At 42.1% G+C, this 26,190-nt stretch overlaps 1 protein-coding gene across 1 annotated transcript in view; it reads left to right on the forward strand.

The window, feature by feature from the left end:
• Window positions 1-26,190, forward strand: part of CFAP44 (cilia and flagella associated protein 44) — a 126,518-nt gene that overhangs the window by 89,590 nt on the left and 10,738 nt on the right. Inside the window, exons 25-32 of the mRNA XM_079766309.1 lie at window positions 8,271-8,448; window positions 8,837-9,337; window positions 12,039-12,242; window positions 13,549-13,744; window positions 18,422-18,532; window positions 19,752-19,882; window positions 21,193-21,309; window positions 23,091-23,292. Of these exons, the coding sequence (XP_079622435.1) occupies window positions 8,271-8,448; window positions 8,837-9,337; window positions 12,039-12,242; window positions 13,549-13,744; window positions 18,422-18,532; window positions 19,752-19,882; window positions 21,193-21,309; window positions 23,091-23,292 (1,640 nt within the window). The remainder of the gene's footprint in view (window positions 1-8,270; window positions 8,449-8,836; window positions 9,338-12,038; window positions 12,243-13,548; window positions 13,745-18,421; window positions 18,533-19,751; window positions 19,883-21,192; window positions 21,310-23,090; window positions 23,293-26,190) is intronic.

Consider the following 26,190-nt stretch of genomic DNA (forward strand, 5'->3'; position numbering starts at 1 on the left):
CCAAGATGCTACATGCTGACCTGAAATACATCCCTGGACCGAATGCTAAAAGTGAGTCGTTTAAGGCTAGTAGGGGGTGATTTGATAAATTTAAGAAAAGAAGTGTTTATTTATAGATTAAACTAGAGGCCCGGTGCACGAGATTTGTGCACTGGGGGGAGCGGGGGGGGTGTCCCCAGCCTGGCCTGCGCCCTCTCATAGTCCAGGACCCCTTGCTCCTGTATTGAGTGTCTGCCCCCTTGTGGTCAGTGCACATCATAGCGACTGGTCATTTCACCATTTGGTCGATTTGCATATTATGCTTTTATTATATAGGACTAGGGGCCCGGTGCACGAAATTCGTGCACTGGGAGGGGGGGTCCCTCAGCCCAGCCTGCCCCCTCTCACATACTGGGAGCCCTCAGGGGATGTCCTACTGACGGCTTAGGCCCGCTCCCCAGGTGAAGTGGGCCTAAGCCGCAGTCTGGCCTCCCTTTGTGGGAGGCGACCAGGCTGATCAGGGGAAGGCACCAGCCCCATCACCCTGCTGCTGCAGCCACTGCCAGTCACTGCAGCCACCAAGGTGTTTTCATCAACACAGACTCCAGTCCCTTCAGCATGAAAATATGACAACTTTCTTTAGGCATTTTCAAGATGTGTCTTTCATAGGATATGACATTTCTTTCTTTCTTTCTTTTTTTTTTAATCCTCACCTGAGGATATGTTTCCATTGACTTTTAGAGAATGTGGAAGAGAAAGGGAAAGACAGAGAGCAACATCAAAGTGAGAGGAACACTTTGATTGGTTGCCTCCTACATGAGCCCTGATCTGGACCGCGGCCAGGGAAGAGCCTGCAACCTAGGTACATGCCCTTGATCAGAATTGAACCCAGACCCTGTGGTAGGCAGGCCTAGGCATTATCCACTGAGCCAAACCAGCTAGGGCAGGATATGACATTTCTTAGCCCTCCAGCAGCAGACCTTCATTTTTTCCTCCAGGAGTGAAGTGGAAAAACCCTAGATCACCTTTTGGATTCTTATACCCAAGTTATTAAGAATATTACCAGTGGCATACAGGGAGCTTAGCCAATGAGGGTCAGAAAAGGTGTTTCCTCTGTAGTTCACACTGATCACCGGCTCCGCCCCTGCCCAGGCCCAAAGCCTCTGGCCCAGACTTGGGGCCTGGGCAGGGGCCCCCCAGTTCCCTCTGATCGCCGGCTCCACCCCTGCCAAGGCCTAAAGCCTTGGGGCCTGGGCAGGGGCCCTCCAGCTCCCTCCGATTGCCAGCTCTGCCCCTGCCCAGGCCAAAAGCCTCTGGCACAGGCCTAGGCCTGGGAAGGGGCCCCCCAGCTCCCTCCGATCACTGGCTCTACCCCTGCCAAGGCCTAAAGCCTTGGGGCCTAGGCAGGGGCCCCCCAGCTCCCTCCGATCACTGGCTTTAGGCCTGGGCAGGGTCCCCCTCAGCTCCAATCGCAGGCTCGGTGCTGCCCAGGAGCCCCCTGGCTCAGGCCCTTCCAAGGTTACTCAGGACCCACACAGGGCCTACCTCGGAGTGACCTGGGTGCCGGGAAAGTTCCCGGAACCCAGGCACTGGGCGCCTACGTATGTAAATTAACCGCCATCTTTGTTGGGTTAATTTGCATACTCACTCTGATTGGCTGTGGGCGTAGCAGAGGTATGGTCAATTTACATGTTTGTCTATTATTAGGTACTAGAAGCCCGGTGCACGAAATTCTTGCACGGCGGGGGGTTGTCCCTCAGCCCAGCCTGTACCCTCTCCAATCTGGGACTCCTGGAGGGATGTCCGACTGCCCGTTTAGGCCCGATCCGTGCAGTCAGACATCCTTCTCACAATCCAGGACTGCTGGCTCCCAACTGCTTGCCTGCCTGCCTTCCTGATTGCCCCTAACCGCTTCTGCCTTCCAGCCTGATCACCCCCTAACCACTCCGCTGCCAGCCTGGTTGATGCTTAACTGCTCCCCTGCCAGCCTGTTTGCCCCCAACTTCCCTCCTCTGCCAGCCTGGTCACCCCTAACTGCCCTCTCCTGCAGGGTTGATCACCTCCAACTGCCCTCCCTTGCAAGCCTGGTCCCTCTCAACTGCCCTCCCTTGCAGGCCTGGTCCCTCACCACTGCCCTCCCTTGCAGGCCGGGTGCCTCCCAACTGCCCTCTCCTGCTGGCCATCTTGTAGTGGCCATCTTGTGTCCACATGGGGGCAGGATCTTTGACCACATGGGGGCAGCTATATTGTGTGTTACAGTGATGATCAATCTGTATATTACTCTTTTATTAGATAGGATAGAGGCCTGGTGCACGGGTGGGGGCCAGCTGGTTTGCCCTGAAGGGTGTTACAGATAAGGGTGGGGGTTCCCTTGGGGCATGGGGCGGCCTGAGTGAGGGGCCTGTGGTGGTTTGCAGGCCGGCCATGCCCCCTGGCAACCCAAGGGGAGGCCCTGGTATCTGGAATTTATTTTCCTTCTACAATTGAAACTTTGTAGCCTGGGGCGGCAGCCATTTCTGGGGCAGCAGCCATTTCTGTGGCAGTTAATTCACCTTCTACAATTGAAACTTTGTAGCCTTAAGCAGGTGAGCCCGGCCAGGGTGTGCGGAAAGCTTTGCTTCCCCTGTTGCCGCTGGCAACCCTGGCCTGCTCTCTCAAGCTCCATTCTGCTGCCATTTGTTTGAATTTGTTTACCTTCTATAATTGAAACTTTGTAGCTTGAGTGGAGGCTTAGGCCTGTAATGGCTATAGGAAGCTTGGCTTGCTCTGTTACCTGGGAAACCTTCCTCTCTGTGGCTGTAGCCATCTTGGATTGGGGTTAATTTGCATACTCGCCCTGATTGGCTGATGGGCGTGGCTTGGCTGGTGGGCGTGGCTTATGTAGCGGAGTGATGGTTAATTTGCATATTACCATTTTATTAGAGAGGATGATAGTATATTAGACATGTACTGTATATAAGAAAGGTTAAAACAGGGAATCATTTGGGGGTCTAGAATGGATTAATTCAATTTACATTCTTTCTAATGGGAAAAAATGATTTGGTTTTTTAACAAATAGCTTCTCAAACAGCCTTCCAGAACAAATTAAGTTTGAGAACTGACCAAGGTTCCACTGTATTTATTATGTTGAGTCTTCTAATCCATGGACATAGTATGACTCTCCATCCTATCTAATAAAAGAGTGATATGCAAATTGACTGCACCTCCACTACACCCACAAGCCACGCCCACCAGCCAATCAGGAATGAGTATGCAAATTAACCCAACCAAGATGGCTGCGGCCACGGAGCCAGCAGGAGGCTTGGGTTTCCCCGGTAATGGAGGAAGCCAAGCTTCCTGCACACCCTGGCTGGCCCAGGCCTCCGCTCCAGGGTACAAAGTTTCAATTATAAAAGATAAATAAATCCCAGATACCAGGGCCTCCGCTTGGGTTGCCGAGGGGCGTGGCCAGCCTGAAAACCACCACAGGTCCCTCGCCCTGGCCGCCCCATGCCCCAAGGGAACCCCCACCCTGATCCAGGACACTCTTCAGGGCAAACCAGCTGGCCCCCACCCGTGCACCAGGCCTCTATCCTATCTAATAAAAGAGTAATATGCAGATTGACCATCACTCCAACACACAAGATGGCTGCCCCCATGTGGTCAAATATGGCTGCCCCCATGTGGACACAAGATGGCCACCATAAGATGGCCAGCAGGGGAGGGCAGTTGGGAGGGATCAGGCCAGCAGGGGAGGGCAGTTGGGAGGGACCAGTCCTGCAAGGGAGGGCAGTTGGGAGCGATCTAGCCTGCAGGGGAGGGCAGTTAGGGGTAACCAGGCCGGCAGAGGAGGGAAGTTAAGGGCGACTGGGCCTGCAGGGAAGGACAGTTTGGGGGGACCCAGGCCTGCAGGGGAGGGCAGTTAGGGGTGACAAGGCCTGCAGGGGAGGGCAATTAGGGGCAATCAGGCTGGTAGGGGAGCAGTTAGACATCAATCAGGCTGACGGGGGGGGTGATCAGGCTGGCAGGCAGAAGCAGTTAGGGGCAATCAGGAAGGCAGGCAGGTGAGCAGTTGGGAGCCAGCAGTCCTGGATTGTGAGAGGGATGTCCAACTGCCCGTTTAGGCCCGATCCTACCAGGCAGTTGGACATCCCTCGAGGGGTCCCAGATTGGAGAGGGTGCAGGCTGGGCTGAGGAACACCCCCCCCCCCCCCGTGCACAAATTTCATGCACCGGGCCTCTAGTTTATTTATATCTTTGATTTTTTTTCATCTGTTGTATCTATCTATTTATCATCTATCATCACTTGAGGACATGTTTATTGATTTTAGAGAAAGAGGAAGGGAGAGAGAGTGAAACATTGATCAGTTGCCTCCTGTATGCGCTCTAATCTGGATTGAGTCCACAACCTAGGTATGTGCTCTGACTAGGAATTGAACCCACAACCCTTTGGTGTATGGGATGATGCTCTAACCCAGTGATGGCAAACCTATGACACACGTACTGACACGCGTAGCCATTTCTGACACGCAGCCGCTGAGGCGGCCACATGACATGGATGAAACATTTGCTGCTCCTGAGGATGAAACATTTGTGACTAGAGTCTTGGAGTTAGTTTTTTCCTCAAAGTGACACACTACCCGAGTTTTTTGGCGAAGTTTGACACACCAAGCTCAAAAGGTTGCCCATCACTGCTCTAACCAACTGAGCCACCCAGCCAGGGCTATTTCATTGTATTTTAACATAAAATACTATACATATTTTGCTAGATATACACATAAATATTTTATTTTTTGTTAATTGTGAAAGGTATTGTGCTTTTAATTTTGGTGTCTGTGTGTTCATGTTTATTGCCAATCATACAATTGATTTTTGTGTTCATGTGGGTACTGTGACCTTGCTGCACTGGGAGGTTTTTGTTTGTTTTGTTTTTTTGATAGGTTCCTTGGGATTTTCTGTGTAGACTTATCATGCCATCTGTAAATAGAGACAGTTTTATTTCTTCTTATTCCATCTATATGCTTCACATTTCTGTTTTTTTGCCTATTGCACTGGCTAAGAACTTCCAGTACTATATTGAAGTAGAATAAAGAAAGTGGGCATGCACATACATTCCTAATTTTAATGGGAAAGCATGCAGTATTCAAAAGTTTAACTGTTTTTATCTGTTTACTTCAACCTACTTATATTGCCATATTTGAAGTTAATGTCTTATTGACAGTCTATAGTTGGGTTATGTTTTTTAATTCACTCTGTCAATCTCAGTTTGTTAATTGGTGTATTTAGGCCATTTACATGTAATTATTGATATTTGAAGCTTATATCTGCTATTTTATCTTTTTTGTTTTTCTGTATTTTTTTTCCCCTGCTGCCTGAGGTTTACTTGAATTATTTTAGAGTTCCAGCATAATTAATTCATAGTGTTTTTGACTATATAGCCTTGTATAGCTTTTTAAGTATTTGCTCAAGGTATTACATTATGTATACACAACGTATCACAATGTACTGGTGATGACATTTTATCATTTTGAATGAAGTATAGAAACTTCACCTGCTTTTAAAAAAATATATTTTTATTGATTTCAGAGAGAAAGGGAGAGGGAGAGAGAGATAGAAACATCAGTGATGAGAGAGAATCATTGATCGGCTGCCTCCTACATGCCCCCTACTGGGGATCGAGCCGGAAACCCAGACATGTGCCCTTGACCGGAATCGAACCTGGGACCCTTCAGTCTGCAGGCCAACGCTCTATCCACTGAACCAAACCAGCTAGGACTTCACTGGCTTTTATGTTCTTTTGCCCCCTCCCATTTCCCCTGTTCATAATATCATTGTATAAATATTTTCACTACATACATTTTAAAAACTTAGCAGTGTTGTAGTTTTCCTTCAATCATCAGGCATAACAGATGATAGAAGTAAAATGTATTTGCCATATTTTTACTATTAACATTTTAATTTCTTCCTTTTTGCTGTTCCTAGGTTTCTTTTATTATTTCATTTTTATTTAGAGAACTTCCTTTAGCCATTCCTTTATGGTAGGTATGCTGGTAACAAATTCTGTTAGTTTTTCTTCATCTGAGAATGGTTTGATTTCCTGTCATTCCTGAAGAATATTCTTACTGCACATAGAATTCTGTGCTAACAGTTCTTATTTTCAGCATGTAAGAAATATTCTGCTTCTTCCCACTGGCCTCCATGGTTTGTTATGATTTGTCTGTCATCAAAATTGTTTTTCTTCTATATGTAAGATGTTGTTTTTCTCTTGCTTCTTTGAAGGCATTTTCCCTCTTGTCTTTGTTTTCAGAAGTTTGGCTATGATCTGTCTTGGTGTAGAGTTATTCTTTGTTGGATTCATTAAACTTCTTGAATCTGTATAATTGTGTCTCCTGCCAAAAAAAGGACTTTGGGGAGGTCTTAAGCCATTATTTATTACTAGACGCCCGGTGGATGAATTCATGCACCAGTGGGGGTCCCTTGGCCTGGCCTGTGGGATCGGGCTGAAACCGTCTCTCTGACATCCCCCAAGGGGTCCCGGTTTGTGAGAGGGCGCAGGCCAAGCTGAGGGACCCCACTGGTGAACAGTCAGGGTCAGGGAGGGACTTGGGAGGTTGGTCAGCCAGGGAGGGACTGCGGGAGGGCTCCTGGGCATGTCCGGCCCGTCTCGCTCAGTCCTGATAGGCCTGACCCCAACAGCAAGCTAACCTACCAGTCAGAGCATCTGCCCCTGGTGGTCAGTGCATATTATAGCGACTGGTCAACCTGTCGACTGTCTGCCCCCTGGTGGTCAGTGCACTTCATAGCGAGCGGTTGAGAGACCTTAGCATATCCTTAGCATATTATGCTTTGATTGCTTGAATGGACTACTGGACAACCGGACACTTAGCATATTAGGCTTTTATTATATAGGTTAGTCCTTTTGATGTCCTTTCCTCTTTTTCCTCTCCTCCTGGGACTCCAATGCTACAAATATTAGAACCCTGAAGCTCTGTGTATTTTGTTGATGCTGTTCTTTGTTTGTTTCTAGTGACTTTTATTTATGTTATTCAAATTGGGTAATTGCTATGTTCCATCTTCACTGATTCTTTCCTCTGCCTCTTCCATTCTGGTATTGAGCCCATCCATTGAGTTTTATTTTGTTTATTTTATTTTTCAGTTCTAAATTTCTATTTGGTTATTCCTTATAGCTTCCATTTCTTTCTGAGACTTCCTATTTGTTCATTTAAGTATCTTCCTATTTAATTGTTAAAGCAAATATTTAGAAAGATATTTATAATCACTTTGTGATTGCTTGCTTTAAAATCCTTGTTAGATTATTTTAATGTTTTCATCTTGGGATTAGCATCTGCTAATTGTCTTTTCTCATTTAAGTTGGGGTCACCCTGATTTTTGGTATGACAAATGATTTTTTATTAAAATCTGGATATTTTGGGTATTATGAGACTCTAGATCAGTGGTTCTCAACCTTTCTAATGCCGCGACCCTTTAATACAGTTCCTCATGTTGTGGTGACCCCCAACCATAAAATTATTTTCGTTGCTACTTCATAACTGTAATTTTGCTACTGTTAATGAATCATAATGTCAATATCTGTGTTTTCCGATGGTCTTAGGCGACCCTGCTAGCGGTTCTCAACCTGTGGGTCATTACCCACAGGTTGAGAACCACTGCTGTACTTCTATTATATTCCAGGCTATAATTTTCTCTGGTCTGGTTTATCCATTAATGTAATTTCATCTTCTGTCTTCTAGAAGTGTATCACTATTACTGTTTGCTCATGGCTACCTATCCCATTATCAGCTTTTCTAATAATTTATTCTCTTTAGTTTCTCTACCATATCATTTCCATGGAGCTTGGGGAGAGTAGGGAAGGCAAATACATATGTCCATACTATAATTTTGAATTAGATGCTTCTTTGAAAATGTTATGACAAATTTTGTGACAATAACTATGTTATTAAAAATTTCAATTAACTTTTTAGTGAATAGAGTGTTAATATCTCCAAGGGTTAATATCTATTGAGGGAATAAGTAACAATATTGATGTAAATTGCTTAGAAATGAACCAAATCCAATGAATGATTCAGATTATCTAAGCACGTCTGGTGGATGGATGGATCTGTTTGTTTGTTTATTATTTTGCTTGGGACGCTTTTAAATATCAACTTTAAAAAATGTTTGAACAAATGTAACATCGCAGGCTAAGAATCATACTTTCGCTTCATGATTGAATTTGATTATATACCTACAGTAAAGTAGACAAATTAGAGTTTATTGTATATTTGTGGATGGGTTATCTATTTTTCTTATAGGTACAAGAGTAAACCTGCTGATGACTATGAAGACCCCAAAGATGTGCAAGCCATCAAAGAGGCTCAGGTGTTTATGGGAGACTTCAATCTGAAGACAGCCCCAGACTATAAGATACCCGAACACATGAGAATAAATGCTGCCAAGAAAGAAGAGGAACTGGGACAGCTAGACTCTATGGTACTTAGAAACACTTGTGTATTTCAGATTAAAAAAAATGACCTCCCCGCTTCTGCTCCCCCCGCCCCCGGACCTAGCTGAGTACAAGCCTTCAGGAAGGACTTGCATTGAATGGTGGGAGGGGAGGACAGGGGAACTGAGCCCTCTGAGCCAGCTGAGGGATAACACACATTATAGCCAGACTGTCTCCCCTTTTGGAGAAGCTAAATGGGGAAAAGCCTAAAAGCTAGAGAAAAGAGTAATTTAGTAGTAAACAGGAATGGTCAGATACATTTTTATCTTGAAATTTTGTTAGGCATTTCAGTCAGGGGACAAAAGCAAATCATATTTGAAACTGTTCCTTGTGAGTGGGTTGTCATTTTGCTTCCTTTCTGTTCTTTTTAATTAGACCCATTCAAAGAAAATGTACTTGAACAAGTCCATTCTCTCTCTTCGAGACCTTAAAGTGGCTGTCATCGAGGAGATACAGTGCCTGGTACAAGAGCTGAAGAACATTCAGTCAACTCTTCACATATCCAAGCACATCCCCATTCCGCAAATCCCTCATATACACCCGGAAGAAGTGCCTGAAAAGAGATTTCATTATGATGAGGAAATTCTCCTTGCTTTTAAGCAACAGCGGATGAAAAATGAGGATGAAAAGCCCCCCTCAGTGGAACAGGCGGGACCTGTAGGCTCAGGTGGAGGATTCCTTAGATCCTCTTATGCGAAGGATGGGGATTTGACAACACGGGAGTCATTGTCTAGAGCGTCAAGGACATCAGCATTCAGTCTAGATCTTCCAAAGTCATCTGAATTTGAAAGAGCAGATCCAATTGATGTAGAGATGGAGATTATAAAGAGAAAGGAGATTAAAAACATATACATGCAGCAGTATTTGGCCAATAGGGTAAGGGGTGAGACTGTGCCTATTTTTAAAAATATATATTTTTTATTGATTTCAGAGAGGAAGGGAGAAGGAGAGAGAGATAGAAACATCAATGATGAGAGAGAATCATTGATTGGCTGCCTCCTGCATGACTCACTGGGGATCGAGCCTGTGCCCTTGACTGGAATCGAACTTGGGATCCTTCAGACTGCAGGCCGACGCTCTATCCACTGAGCGAAACTGGCTAGGGCCAAGTCTGTGACTATTTAAAGCTGAAAGAGAATGGAGCAGGGAAGTCTATCTAGTTTATTAATAATTTATTTAACATTTTTCTACATTAACCATCGCCAAACCCTATCCAGCCCACAACTCACTCATGGCTTGGCTTCCTCCCCACCCCTGTTTTTTTTTTCCTGAAAATCACTGTGCTCTGCTCAGAACTTTGGAGCTTTATAACTTCTTCCTTTTTGGAAAGCTGACTAAGCATTAGGGGGAAATCCATGTTAATTGGCATCTCGCTGAAGCCGTGGCAAAGGGGAAGTGATGAGCAGCGTTCACATGATGATGGAACATAAAAACCTTCCAGAGAAAATGGGCCAACCTCTGCTTCTTATACTCTAGTTTGTTCCAATACTGGGAGTGTTCATGGTGATGAACGGCTTCAAATTTGTTCTGGAGCTAGAATGCCAGCTATTTCTATTTCTAGGGATATCAGGACCAGATTGGGAGCAGTTGTGCAGGAGGTATTCCTGGGGAGCTAGCTCCCTGCTACCAGCCACACTGTGTCTTTTCCAGCGAGGCACTCCCCTATAGTTTTCCAACTTTATTCTTCACCCATCATCTCTCCTTCATCCAACCCAGTATTCTCATGCTTCCTGCTTTCCCCCACTTTCCTCCCCCCAATTCTGAATTTCATATCTGTGCTTTTTCTTTTGCTATTTTCTTCTACTAGAGTTGAGTCATCATCTAAAACTCAGCCCAGTTCCAAACCCCTTCCAAATCTTCTGTCCACATTATATACTCTCCTTCTTCTTCTTCTTCTTCTTTTTTTTTAAATAAATATATTTTACAGAGCAGAAGAGAGAGGGATAGAGAGTTAGAAACATCAATGAGAGAGAAACATCGATCAGCTGCCTCCTGTACACCCCCTACTGGGGATGTGCCTGTAACCAAGGTACATGCCCTTGACCGGAATCGGACCTGGGACCCTTCAGTTCGCAGGCGCCAAACCGGTTAGGGCCACATTATATACTCTTAAAAAAAACAACAACCCAAAAACTTCCATTGCACCTACAATCAGCGCATCATGTTTTGTCCTTAGTTTTCCTTGCTGCTTTGTGTGCTTTAGTTTTTCTTGCAAATTAGGTTATACAGTTCTTAAGGGAAAGTACATAACTTCTGATTCCCTTGCTGTGTCTTGTACAATGCCAGACATATAGTAGATATTCAGTAAAATGTTTTGACTTAATTGACTAATTTACTTTATTAATTAAAAATATTTATTGGTCATTCTGAGAGCAGGGACAGTGCGAGCTAGGTAGTAGTGATGCCACTCAAGTCAGACATGTTCTCTAGCCGCATAAAGCTTGTAGGGTGTCAGGGATAAGAGAGAATAGAACAAGTGGAACCCTTACAAACTCGGACACCTATGTGGTAAGTTTCAGAATGCTGTTGTACTAAAAATATCTAGTCCTGCCTCCAAAGAAATTTTAAAATAATTCAAATTTGTTGAACAAATTTTTTTTTTTGGGGGGGGGAACCCACTTAATTTAAAGCCCTACCTAAAGTTTCATTTTTTAATTTTTTTTGGTTTTCTTTTGTTCGTACATAAGCTATCTAAAATTCTCCAGAAGTTTTACTTCCCCAAACCCACAGATCTCTTTGCCATTCTCAGCAACAACCTGGGCCTTGACTCATAAATTTCAAGCATTTGAGTTGAGGCTCCCCCATCATGTGCAGCCAACATGATGTCTTACATGGAATGGTTTGTCTTCTTCCTATTGTATGTGTGTCCGCAGGAGAATCGGTCCTCGGGGCTCTCTCTCTCTCTCTTCATCTCCTTTGGGATGGGGTGGGTGGGGGAGAAGCTGTGCCAAAATCAGAGCAAAACTGAGGATTTAAAAATCATTAGGCTGTCAGACGAGTCAGATCTAGACCAGGACTTGGGATACTTAGGTTCCTATCGCAGTTCTGTGACATATTCGCTTTGATCTCAGGAAAATCACCGTTAGCCTCAATTTCGTCATTTCTACAATAAGAAAATTGAACAGGTTTCTTGTGGTTCCATGATTGTACTTACCTATTTGAAAATATTTACTGTTTGAAATATTTTCAAAATAAGTTGAGGGAAATGTTTATTTAGTGTTTACTGTATGAAAGGCCATGTAGAATACCATGGGGGTATAATAGAGGTAGACATAACACTATCCACAAAGAGCTTGTAGTCAGTACAGCAAGAACGGCATTCTTGATCAATGGCTTTTTCAATGGCAGAGAAATAGCTGGAAGGACTATAGTTATATAATTTCTGCCACTTAATAAATTTATATAAATTTAAGTCCATTGATGAATGATTTATATGACTAGACACAACCACACACACCCATGTAATTCTCCATGTATATTAAAGGCATAACGAGAAAATGCTTTTACCCAAACAAATTAGTATTGTTAGTTTAAAAAATACTGTTCTAACATATACACAAATCTTTTTCTACCTCAGATCAAAGAACTGATTGTCACCTTTGATGCAGAACTCCATCTCCTGAGACACCAGAAACTGAAACTAGACATTCAGATGAAATTATCTGACCTGAACCATGTCACATTATTTCAAGAAATGCTTCTCCTCAAGAATTTTGAAAAACAGGAGAACATACTTCAGGAGCGTGTTAATTCATTAGACAAAGAGGAACAGGAGATGCAAGTATGAATGGGCAGGAAAATGCTAGCTGGGTGCACCCTTAAGTTATGGAAGAAACTTGATTCTTTTCTTCTCCACTTAATTTTTTATCTTGTTCAAGTCTTAATCTCTTTCTTGTCTTCTCTTCCTTCTCTTTTTCCCATTATTCAGACTTGCTCTCTGTTTTTTGGTATCCTTGGTCCGAGAGAACTGAGTCAGATTTTTTGTTTTAGTAAATTTGATGTAATATTTTGCAAGGTAGAATAAAATTTTCAAAAGTTAGCCTTATATTTAGTTTATCCATAGATTTCAAGTTTATTTTATGTTGTTACTACCCACCATGTGAAGTTGAGTTTTGATTATATGCTATTCTTATGAATGTAACTGGAAAGGAAGTTCATAAGTTTCTTAACTATGATAGCTAGTTTCAGAGTAATGTCTAATTAAATTTACAGGAAATTGATTCTTTATTTGTTATATATATGTTAAATTTAAAGAGATAAATTATACTATTTCTCTTTGTCCTAAAGGAAGATTCTATTAAATAGATATTACATACTGAATAGAAACATCAGCTTTTGGTATTTCAGCTTTACTAAGATATGATGTTTCTTTTTTTGAAAATTGTCATACATGGTAGGCAAAAGTAGGTTTACAGTTATAATACAAATAAATAATACAATTAATAAATAACACGAGAATAAACTGCGTTTTGTATACTCACAACTGTAAATCTATTTTTTCTCACTCCAGTATAGATATGAAAAAAAAATTGTTTTTGAGACCACCCATGCAGATATATTAGTTGACATCCATATATCAGTAAAATTTCAATTTATGTAATGTAGATTTATTTGAGAAAACAAAATATTAAAAAACTGATCTTATTCGATTATAAATGTAACTGTGTTTGTTTTTTTTTACAAAAGAATTATAAAATTTTAGTCATATAAATGAATGGCTCTGCAAACATCAGAAGTGTAAACTTCCATTAAGAAGCTTTAGAAATGTTACCTTACATTGCAATGCACATTGTTCTCTGAACCTGGCTTAAGAGATGAAATATTTTCTTTTTTAAAAATATATTTTTATTGATTTCAGAGGGGAAGGAAGAGGGAAAGAGAGAGAGAAACATCAATGATGAGAGAGAATCATTGATCGGCTGCCTCCTGTACGCCCCACACTGGGGACTGAGCTTGCAACCCAAGCATGTGCCCTGACCGGGAATCGAATCATGACCTCCTGGTTCATAGGTCGACGCTCAACCACTGAGCTACACCGGCCGGGCCAGATGAAATATTTTCATCTGTTCTTGTTCTTGTTTGTTTAGTGGAGAATAAATGAATCTATGAAGGAGATGGAAGAGAAAAAGAATGAAATCACCAGGCTCCAGGACCAAGAAAAGGCACTCTATGCCACTTTTATAGCAGCCGTTGGAGAAAACAACAAATTTGCTAACTTCCTCATGAAGGTCCTAAAGAAGAGGATGAAGCGGGCGAAGAAAAAGGAGGTCGAAGGAGATGCTGGTTTGTATTTCTTTCTTATATATGAAATTTTTTTCTTACTTGCATGAAATAGAGAAATAAATTGTGTTCATCACAACATAGACGATGTAGAGGCATTGTGGGATTTAAAGAGGAGATGATATAAACCTTTTCAGTCTGTATAGGCCAAGTCTCACTTTTTCTTCACTGCCACATCAGACAATGTTTTATTTTCAAAACTTGAAAATAAAAGGAAGGGAAAGACATGTCATGCAAATATTAATCAAATCAAAGCAGGAATGGCTGAGTTAATGTCAGATAAGGTAGATTTCAAAGCAAAGAAATTACTGGAGACAGAAAAACCTTGTACAATGATAAAAGTGTCACTCTGCCAGGAAGACATAGCAATCTTAAATGTGTATGCATAAAACAACAGAGCTGTAAAATATGCAAAGCTAAAACTGATAGAAATGAAAGGGAAAAATAGACAAAGCCATGATTACATTTGGAGACCTCCATCGCCCTCTCTCAACATTTGATAGCACAACTATGCAGAAAATCGATAAGGATATAGAAGACCTACTAGTAAACAGCACCATCAAAAAAAAGGATCTAAATGACAGTAATAGAACACTTCACCCAAAATAACAGAATATACACACTTTACAAATAAGCGCCCACAGAACATATACCAAGATAAACTATATGTTAAATTATGAATAAGTCTTAATAAGTATAAAAGAATTGAAATCATATGGAATGTGTTCTCTGACCATAATGGAATCAACCTAGAAATCAATAACAGAAAGATAGCAGAAAAATCTCAAAACATTCAGACCTCAATAACAAGCTTCTATATAATCCATGGGACCCAGACATCTCAGTGTAAATTTTAAAACTACATTGACCTAAGAGAAAATGAAAATGCAACCTATTAAAATTTGTGGAATACTGCTAAAGCAATGTTGAAAGAAAAATTATATTACTAAATTAGAAAAGTGGATGTCTCACTCCAATAATTTAAGGTCCCACCTCAAAACCTCAAAACAGAAGTGCAAAATGAAACGGAAGTGAGCAAGCAGAAGGAAGATAAAAGCAGAAATCAATAAAATTGAAAGCAGCCGAAACCGGTTTGGCTCAGTGGATAGAGCGTCGGCCTGCGGACTCAAGGGTCCCGGGTTCGATTCCGGTCAAGGGCATATACCTTGGTTGCGGGCACTTCCCCAGTAGGGGGTGTGCAGGGGGCAGCTGATCGATGTTTCTCTCTCATCGATGTTTCTAACTCTCTATCCCTCTCTATCCCTCTCTGTAAAAAATCAATAAAATATATTTAAAAAAAAATTGAAAGCAGAAAACCAAGAGAAAAATTACTTATATGAAGAGCAGTTTGTTCTTGAGAAGATCAATTGATTGACAGACCTCTAGCAAGAGTAAAAAAATAAAAATAAAAGGAAAAGAACAAACAAGGTACCAATACCAAGAATGTAAGAGGTGATATAATTACAGATCTACACTGCAGATATTAAAAGATAAGAAAATACAATGAATATCTCTATGCACATACCTTTAGCAACTTGGATGAAATAGATCAATTCTACAAAAAAATACTACCATGACTCATCCAATCTGAAATAGATAATTTGATAACTATTAAGAACATTGAATTTGTGATTAAAATCTATATACATATATTTTATTGATTTCAGAGAGGAAGGGAGAGGGAGAGAAAGATAGAAACATTAATGATGAGAGAGAATCATTGATTGGCTGCTTCTTGCAAGCCCCCTACTGGGGATCAAGTCTGAAACCCAGGCTGTGCCCTGACCTGGAATTGAACTGTGACCTCCTATAGTCCATAGGTTGGCGTTCAACCACTGAGCCACACCGATTGAGCTGAATTTGTAATTTTAAAACTCCCCTGATGAAATCTAATGCTCTAAATAGTTTCACTGGAGAACTCTACTAAGCATTTGAAGAATTACTACTATTGTATACAATATCATCCAGAAAATCAAAGAGGAGAGAAAACTTCCCAATTCACATTCTGAAGCTGGTGTTATCCTGATACTAAAACCTGGAAACTTTCATATTATGTTATGAGACTCCTTATGTCATTAATATCTTCCATTCTACTTGCCTTTCTCTAATACTGCCCTGCCAGAGAAAGGGGTGGGTGCCCACTTCTTACTGCTAGGTGGAGATATTCAGCCTTCCTTGTCACCCCAGGGAAGGGTGATCTCCTTGTCACTGCTGTGCAGATGGGAGTCCCAGCTCCCCCTTGTAATCCACATATTGGGGATGGCCTTGGTACTTCTGGGCCAGTGGTCGGCAAACTCATTAGTCAACAGAGCCAAATATCAACAGTACAACAATTGAAATTTCTTTTGAGAGCCAAATTTTTTAAACTTAAACTTCTTCTAACGCCACTTCTTCAAAATAGACTCGCCCAGGCTGTGGTATTTTGTGGAAGAGCCACACTCAAGGGGCCAAAGAGCCGCATGTGGCTCACGAGCCGCAGTTTGCCGACCACAGTTCTGGGCAATGGTGAAAATCTTGCTTCTCCTCCAGGGCTCTTTGGACTCCACCTCTGTGGGGAGTGTGAAGGGAACCTTGTTACTTCCAGGAGAGAGTGGAAGTCCAGGCTACCCATAGGGTCTCTGCAAATATCTTTTTTTTTTTTTTCCACAAATACCTTAATGGTAGAAAAGGTGGCCAATTATCAGCCAGCAGGAATACAAATCCCGCTTTCCTGTGTGGCCACCTCTGACACCATCCTCATGGGACTGTTGGTGTGGCTCACTACAGCTTCACAAGAGTGGATGTCTAGGTTCCTCACTTGGCCTTTGCTGATATGGGTGGGAGTGGGGCCACGTTTTTTTTCTTGTGGTATTTGGTTGGGTTACCATCTAAATGTCTTACTAGGTGGCCTCTTTCCTGGTCATTTGGCGAGAGAGAGAAAATTCTTGTTGGGTCCTTCTGTATCTGCACCTGTTGGTGTTTCCAAATTGCCAACTTATTCATCTCTGAGTCTGAGATATGAGGCCAAGGAAGTCATCAGCGTGTTGTTTCTCGGGTTCTGAGGTGCATAGTTTATCTCCCTTCTTTCTGCTTGTCAGAATCTTCTTATGTTCGTTTTATAAGTAATGCCCAGGGTTTTTAACTATCTTTAGTGGGAGAAATAGGGAAAAGTAGAATTCTATTATGTAAGAATTTTAAGGTCTAATTTTAAACTTTGATGCTTTATTGCATAAGTTGGTACAGATGACTTAAAGTAATTTTATGGGAGATCTTATATTTAAGGAATCCACAGAGTATGAGGTCCACCTCTTATCTCTAATTTGATGTTTTATAAGATGCAAATTTCCATTTGATGATCTATGGTTCATAAAGGTCCTCAAGGTGTTTTAAAAGAAAATGAGGCCTTGGGGGGGGGGTTGCTGTGTAAAGGGGGACAAATCGGGGAAAATGGAGGACACCTGTAATACTGTCAACAACAAAAATAAATTTAGCCCTGAAAAAAAAAAAGGAAAAGAAAATGGGGCAGAGTTGGGTGGCAGAGGTCTATAACCCCTTATCCAGAACTTGAGGAGGCAGATGTGTTTTAGTATTCAAACATTTTTATATTTTATAAAAGATACTAGAGGCCCGATGCACGAAATTTGTGCAAAGGGCTCGGCCCCCACTGCCCCTGGGGCCACCTCTGCGGCTTGGTCCGGAAGGACATCCGGTCTAATTAGCATATTACACTTTTATTATTATAGATTGTATATGACATTATTAAAGAAATCATTCATAACACTTGTTAAAGAACAATAAGGCAGACTTTATTTAGGGGGGACTACTATGATGGGATTTTGTAGAAAGGAAGAGAAATCAGTGCAACTTGGAGTACAAGGACAAGTGGAAATTTATAGCCAAGGAGCAGGGTGAGGGGTCAGTGGATGGAAAAGTAGTAAGAGGTAATCCTTTGCTAAACTGACCTAACAGGATTTTGGCTGAAGGAAGGCCATGGTGATAAGATATTGTGGGCAAGGAATAAGAAATTGGGTCAAAAAAAAAAAAAAAAAAGAAAGAAAGAAATTGGGTCAGATATCAAGGGTGGGGGATTTTTACTAAACTGATAGCAGGATTCTTCCTAAAACTGGACTAAATGGGCCAAGGACAGAACCCAAGGCCAAAGACTAGTCAGAAAGAGAACTCAGTGGGGGCTGACTCAAGTTTGGTTAAAGAAGAATCTTTGTCAAGTAACCCCCAGCAGGCTTTGCGGCAGGTTCTCTAAATCAAACATCTCAGTCCTTCTGCATCAACACATGAACGTTCACACTAAGTGGGTTAAAAAAGATTATACATAGCATTCCTTCAGTTCAGATGAGTTGTGGAAATCTCTGCTTTGAGGGCACTGTGGTTTAGGAATTGTGGACCTGTGTAACCAACTGTGTGTTAGGTGGGTCCCAGCAGAGGCAATTTGACTGCTTGGCCTCAATCCCCTGTGACTTGATGGATTGAAATTAATTGCACAACCTTCTGCAGGCATTTGAGTTTGTGGTCTCTATGACTTTAGCCATTTTAAACTCTTCTGAAAATATTAAGTAATTCCCTGCTTTTTCTCTGCCATTTTCCTAGTGACTTACTCATTGAAAAATGCCTTATTTTTAAAATGTGGGATTTAGCTTAACACAGGAACTTCTGCTTATTGGCAATGTTTTACTCCCTCCCTAGAGGAAGATGAGGAGAGTGAGGAATCAAGTGAGGAGGAATCCAGCTTGGAGAGTGATGAAGATGAGTCTATATCTGAAGATGAGGTTTTTGATGATTCTATCTGCCCAACAAGTAAGTTGGATAAAACCAGGTGTTCTCTGTGAAGTGACTATGAATTGACCATACCAAGAAGGTCCTTTCTTTTTTCTTTTTTCTTTTTCGTCTTCTCAATTGTTTCATAATAGTATTTAAGGAAAGTGTGGTTTAAGGTATACAAAGTATAGTCTAATGAATACTTTGGGGGACTGTCTGGATGGTTGACTTTCTGTTTCTGTAGGCAGCCATATATGAGTGACAAATTAAATAATCTGCCGATGATCTAGGGTCATTAATTATGCAGCAAGTTTCATTTTATAGAGAAACAAAATATTATTATATATTTTTTTATGTTTTTGCTTTTACAAAGGTCTCCCTTTTTTGACAAACCCATTCACATTTTCATATTTCAAATCTGTTTCGTAAGGGCAGTTTGTACCAGTTTCCTGGAGATGGGGGGCAATTTATATTCACTGAAACATCCAGACCAATATTCCTACAGTTTCCATAGGTAAATGATTCAGTAGAAAAAGAATTTCTATTTGGTCTAAAATTTATTTTTCTAGTAATTTCATATAAATTATAAATCAAATTTTTAAGTTTAATTCCAAATAAATTTTAAATCTTGTTTTGATTTTGAAAATAAGAGTCTTCTTACAATCATAATCTTTATGAGTGGAAGAGAGCGAAAAAATCTTGTACTGCACCTCGTTATTTTATACCAGGATTCAATGGCTTGGACAGTCCCACAGCTAGTTTAGTGGTAGAACTAGGGTTAGAACTAAGGTTCCTGAATGCCACTGTAGTACTCTATTATATTTTCACATTCTTCATCTGTTACCTGGTGGGTAAATGTGGCCGTTAGTGTCATATAGCGGAAATTGATATAGAGATACTGTACTCGAATCCCATTCTGCCACATGTCAGCTATGTGCCCTCTCTGAGACTTAGGGTCCTCATCTATAAAATGAAAATAGTAGTTTCCACCGTGCAGGGCCTATGAGCCTTGAATGAGATAACGTATGTAAAAGGCTTAGCACAAAGCCTAGCTCAGAGTACTGCTCTGAACATCAGTGCTAGTACCATCATTCCTATCATGGCTAGTATAGTTTCCACCTGGAATAATGGAGCCCCAAGTGTAATAAAACCTTGCTAGATAAACCCACAAATGGACATTAATAATTCTGAAGCTCCAAAGCCCACACTTAACACTAGAAATAACAAATGGGGCTTCTCTTTTATTCTGTCTTTTCAGATTGCGATGTGGGTCTTTTTGAACTGGCGCTTCAACTTCGAGAGAAAAGGCTCGACATTGAGGAGGCCTTAGTTGAAGAGAAGAAAATTCTTGATAACCTCAAAAAGGAATATGATACATTGTCCAAAAAAGTATGCTTTGCCTTTTTCAGGTCTATTTATCACCCTCAACATGCTACTCGTTCTCCCCGCTAGAACATTGCAGTTTCATAGCAATGACATAATGTAGGACTTTTCTGAAGAGAAGAGGCACTTCAAATGTTACATCCAGGATTTTTTTCCTTTCAGCACAGTTATGGTGGAGGGGGGGAAGTGGGCATTGGACTTTCTTTACCTAAATCATTGGTTCCCAAACTTTTATGATTACATATTTCTATATGTAAAAAAAAAAGTGTGGTGCTTATACCCACATAATAAATGTATATTTATATATAAGTTGTATTTATGAACTATTGTACAATATACAGTTGACTCTTAAACAGCACAGGTCCACTTATAACAGATTTTTTTTTTCAGCCCATTCCGTACCCCCAGGTTTGGCATCTGTAGATTCAACCAACCACTGATTGAAAACAGTATTCGGAATCCGTGGTTGGGAACCCATGAATGTGGAGGGCTGACTTAAGTTATACGTGGATTTTCAACTGTGCAGGCTTGGTGCCCCTATCCCCCACCCCCACATTGTTCAGGGTCAGCTGTATTCTGTATAATATGAAACATTCACAAAAAGAGAAATTAAAAAGAGTAAGATAAAAGTAAATAGAAATAGAAACTCAGGTATTTTCTTTCTTCACTTTTTAACTCTCTGGGGGTGTGCATCCCATGTTGGAGACCAGTAAGCTAAACTTTTGGTATAATTATATTGATTAATTTCTCCCTTATCTGCTCATTTTCCCTCTTAGGCATCTTTCCTAAAGCAACATCACTTACCTTGATTGATATTCAAAAATATTTTTGATAGATTGCTTCTCCTCTTTCAAATAGGAAATGATTTGGGGAACGTTCAAGTTTTTAGGAGATGAAGATGTGCTTCAGAAATACTGTAGTTAGTAGTTTCCTCACTTTAAAGGCTTTTTTCTTTAACTTATTGAGCCCACTATAACCAAACAAGATTCAAACCATTCTGACAAAGACACTCTGTACTAAGAGAGTAGCTTTTCACGCAAAAGGAGAAGCGAGATGAGGACATGCCTTCTGAGCTCACACTCACCAGACCTCTACGCTCTGGGGACACAGGAGTGATGGAAAAAGTGGTGTAGGTCATGACTTAGGATGAACATACCATACCTTTCTGGGCTGCAAACTGGGATCACCCATTTCAGCCCAGCCCAGCAAAGCAGATCCTGCTCATGCTTCTCCTTCTTCCAAGATGCCATCATTTACCACCACGGGTATGTGTTTGCTGAATCTTGTCAACATTTCACTCATGGGGCCTCCCACAGGTCAAAATTGTGGCGACTAATCTGAACGCAGCAGAGGAGGACCTGGAGGCTTATCAACGAGAGAAGCAGCAGCAGCTGAATGAAATTCTGGTTGTGATTCCACTCAAGCTCCACCAGGTGAGGGTACCGGAGAGGTTGCCCCCTCTGTCTGAGCAGAACCACCCCACCCAGGCCTTTCCACAGGGTCATTGGTGGGGAGAAGAGCAGTCCCTTGCTGAGAATTCTCCCTGTAGAATGACACGCCAGTCACACCAAAACACGTGCGTTTCCCGGCGGCCTGCTGTTCAGCTGTGGAAGTTGAATCATTTCAGGTCTGGAGAATGGTGAGCCTGGGACTTAGGAGTGGAATGGCTTGGCAGGTGAAATCTTGGATCTTGCACACGTATCACTTTTCACACAGTCTTTAAATAGACATGAAGTAATAATGCAAGAATGATTTTCACTTAATCTCTACTCATTAATGACAAAGTCAAGATAAAAGGGAAATATTCTTTCCCCCCATTTTGTGTTCATCTCCACACTACACTTGAATTATAATAAAAGTGAGAGAAAAGGCTCGTCAAATTATATTTTGTCAGGTAAAGAGAGAATGCAGTATTTTGGAAGAAAAACCCAGGATCAGCCTTATGTATACACTAGAGGCCCGGTGCACGAAATTCATGCATGGGGGGTGGGGGTGGGGGGGATCCCCTCAGCCCAGCCTGCACCCTCTCACAATCCGGGACTGCTGGCTTCTAACCGCTTGCCTGCCTGCCTGATCACCCCTAACTGCCTCTGCTTTGCCTGCTGGTCTGATTGCCCCCAACTGCCCCCCTGCTGGCCTGATTGCCCCTACCTTGCCCCCCTGCCAGCCTGATTGCCCCTACCTTGCCCCCCCCCCCCCCCCCCCGCTGGCCTGATTGCTCCTAACTGCCCGCCTGCTGGCCTGATCGCCCCTACCTTGCTCCCCTGCCAGCCTGATCGCCACTACCTTGCCCCCCTGCCGGCCATATCGCACCTACCTTGGCCCCTGCTGGCCTGATCGACCCTACCTTGCCCCCCTGCCAGCCTGATCGCCCCTAACCACCTCTGCCTCGGCCCCCAGCCTAAGCTGCAGTCTGGCCTCCCTCTGCCGGAGGTGACCTGGCCGATCAGGGGAAGGCACCACCCCCATCACCCTGCTTCTGCTGCCACTGGCAGCCCCATGGCTGCCTGAGCCTCAGGCAGCCTCTGTGACTTTGTCTGGAAGGATGTCCAGATGGTCATCTGGAAGACATCCGCCCTAATTAGCATATTACCCTTTATTAGGATAGGTGCGTCTGCGTTGCATGCTGTTGAGTTGGCTCTGACCCCGGGGTGACCCTATGAATGAGGATGTCCACAGTGTCCTGTCCTCAGAGCCCTGCTCAGTTCCTGTAGACTCGTGCCTGTGGCTTCCTTTATGGAGTCAATCCATCTCATATTTTCTCTTCCTCTTTTCCTGCTGCCTTCTATTTTCCCAGCATTATTGTCTTTTCCTGCCTTCTCGCAATGTGCCCTAACTAGGACCATTTCAGTTTTGTCATTTTTGCCTTCAGCGATGTTTCGGGTGTAATTTTCTCTGTGTAACCTGACGCAAACTGAGTCAGCTGTCTGTAGCAATTTGCCTAATATGCCAGCCCTGAATGTTTGTCCCATCATTGTGCAGTAGACATCAGCCATGATCTGAGTGGGCAGATCTGCTGTCCCCGGAGGGATATAATGTGCTTATTCTCTGCAGGCAACCTCCTGCTTTCACCTTCCTTAGCGGTGAGAAGAACACCAGGCCAGTGGACAATGACCTAAACAAGGAACAGAAGGAACTGCTTCCCCTGTGCTCTCTGTGACTGCACATTTAGTTTGGTCTTTGCTTTGATTTTTGTCTGGTTTTGTTTTTCCAGATAGAGCATGTGGTATTTGGGGAAATACCTACTGACCTTTCTGGAACGCTGGTCTTTTCTAACCACTCCTTGAGTCGGCTCCAAGGGCGCATCGTGCAGCTCCAGGAGGAGAACTCCAAGCAGCAGAAACTCAACAAAGAGTGGCGGGAGAGACGGAAGCAGCTTATTCGGGAAAAGAGAGAGATGGCAAAAACTATACACAGTGAGTACCTAAGCCCACGAACATCTGGTAATATTGACTGATACGCAATATTTATTGATAAGAGGGAACTCTCAAGTGACTGTCTCCAACTTTGAAAACAGTAAGTAACTAAAGAATTAAGAGGGAACAAAAGCACCTTCTCATCTTCCTACTTACCATCTCTCCCACTGTCCTAGTTTAAAGGGATACACCTTTTATCATAGAAATGATTTCTCTGAATTATAAAAGGGTTTATGTACAGTGAAATATAGAATAACACAATAATAACCCACTTACCACTAGCAAGCTTAAGAAACTTTTATGCTATCCCTTTCCGCAGGATCCAGTACCAGGCGCGTACACATGAATGTGCGTGTGTCCACACACAATATGTGAAACTACTCCGTATACTTTTTAATTGTGATACTATATTATTCATATAATTTTGCAGTCCACTGTATGAAACCAGGTTTTTAGAGTTATCCATATTGCTACAACAGTTGTTCATTTTAACTGCTATCACAGCGATTTGCAACTGGTGTGCCGCAAGAATTTCTAAAACATGCTGTCCCTGACTGTTTAATCAGGGCACCTACCTCTTCACCCTTAGGCTGCCAAATAAAAAAATGACAACAGCCAACACAACAATAGCCGTCCCATGTGAATGAATCAAAATTATACCTATTTTTTGGTCAGATTGGCAAAAAATGTAAGATTTTTTGGTGTGCCGTAGAAATTCAATATTCAGTTTATGTGTACCACGGGATGAAAAAGGTTGAAAATCACTGTGCTATTATAATAATCCATCGTAGGGCTGTAAAATAACTTATTTCTTCAGTCTCCTGTTGATGTTTAAGGTATTTCTAATTTTTCATCATTACAAGGCAGTGTTTCAGCAAATCTTCTTGTATATGTCTCCGTGTGTGAGTGTGTGTGTGTGTGTGAGTGTGTGTGTGTGTGTGTGTGTGTGTGTGTGTGAAGGTGAATCCCAGGTTGGGGCCCCTGGGTAACAGAGGGATGTGTACATTTTCAGCTCTCTTCAATGTTGCCACATTGCCCTCCAAAGTGGTTGTACCATTTTAGCTCCCCTCTGAGCCTCACCATTTTAGCTCCCCTCCCGGCCCCCGGCCCCTGACAGTGAGTGACAATTGCCCAGGCTTCACATTCTCATCAGTGTTTGATACAATCAGGCTTTGATATTTTTGCCAACCTGGTGGATGTTAAATTGTCTTTCATTGTAGTTTTTATTCACAGTTCCTTGATTCTGGCGAGGTTGCACAACTTTGCATACATCTATTTGTGTTTCCTTTTCTGTAACTTGCCTGTTATGTCCGTTACCCATCTTTAACTTCTTTTTTCATCATTTTCTTATTAATTTTAGGGAGTTCTTTCTATATCCTTTATTTGTCCATTAAATGCACTTCAAATCTCTTCTCATTTGTGGCTTGCCTTTTACTTTGTTTAGTGTATCTTTTGGGGATATAGATATTTTAAATCTTAATATAGTTAATTTCATCTATTAATTTGTGCTTTGTGCATTGTGTGTGTGTCTGTATTGTTTAAGAAATCCTTTTCTGCCCAGGTGGTGTGGCTCAGTGGTTGAGTGTTGACTCATGAACCAGGACAGGAGGTCATGGTTCAATTCCCAGTCAGGGCATATGCCCGGGATGTGGGCTCAATCCCCTGTGGGGGGGCGTGCAGGAGGCAGCTGATCAATGATTCTCTCATCATTGATGTTTCTGTCTCTCTCAACCTCCCTTCCCTTCTCAAATCAATAAAAACATTTTTTTTAAAAGAAATCCTTTTCTGTTTTGAGGTCTTAAAGATTTTTTTATAGTTTCCTCTTTAAGTAGTATTCTTCACATTTGCATTTTTAAGCCATCTGGAACTGGATAGTATAAGATGCAGTATAAAGATTATTATATTTAAAAAACTTTGGTAATATTCAATATATGGAATCTATGTGTAAGTGATTAAGTATTTCAGCTTTAATAAAAATAATATTACTGTAGCATCTACCTTAATACCACAGAACTGTACACTTTAAAATGTATCATTTAAATCATTTTTTTGTCATGTGTGTTTTGCTACAATTAAATAGATTTTTTAAAGAAAAATTGAAAAAGTAAACCAAAAAAGGGAGAATATAGTGGTCAGCTAGTCCAGGTTGCTTGGATTTGTAGAGGCCACTTTCCCCAGTGCTGGTGCCTCTGCCCTCCCGGGGGCTGGAGTATAAAATTTAAAAAGTCCATGTTAGTGCTCCATGTTTGCATAACACTTATTTGGGACACAGAGGTCTCTCGGGTGTAAGCCTTGAGGTACTCGTGTTTCTCACGTGCTTCACATTCCTTTGGCTTCTGTAGCCCATGAATACTGTTTATATTTGGAAGTACTATTGATCAAACCAAGGAATAAACAAATATAAAAATGAGGAAACTTCTTTCAATTTGGGTAAACCAAGTTTGGGAAAATGTGTGAAGAAAATGAAATGAAGTATCACACTTTTGGAGTGTTAGTTAAAATAAAATAAAACATAGTTCCGTGGGGTGGGAGTTTTATTCAGTGACGTTTAGTTTCTCTCACCTCCAGGCCATTTTCTGAAAGCAGGTTGTGAATTTGGTTAAAGACTGATTTCCTAATTCTGAGTATGAAACTAGAGTGAGTTCCTTTCCTGTAACCAGTGATGAGAGACCCCACAGTTGGTATGTGGCGGCCCCCTGCCTCCCGGGGAAGGAGAGGAGAAAGAGCCTGGGGCATGGGGCTGGAAGGGTTACGTTTCCTCCATTCCAAGGAGGGCACAGCTCACAGACATGGGGAAGGTGGGTGGCGAATGTTCCAGAAGTCTTAATGTCCCCAGTGAGAATTAGCTGGTCTGATGGAGTCAGAAGGGCATTAGGCTGGCTCCACAGGGGTGTAGCA

The sequence above is a fragment of the Cnephaeus nilssonii genome, assembly GCF_951640355.1.
Source record: "Cnephaeus nilssonii genome assembly, chromosome: 3".
Classification (NCBI taxonomy): Eukaryota; Metazoa; Chordata; class Mammalia; order Chiroptera; family Vespertilionidae; genus Cnephaeus; species Cnephaeus nilssonii.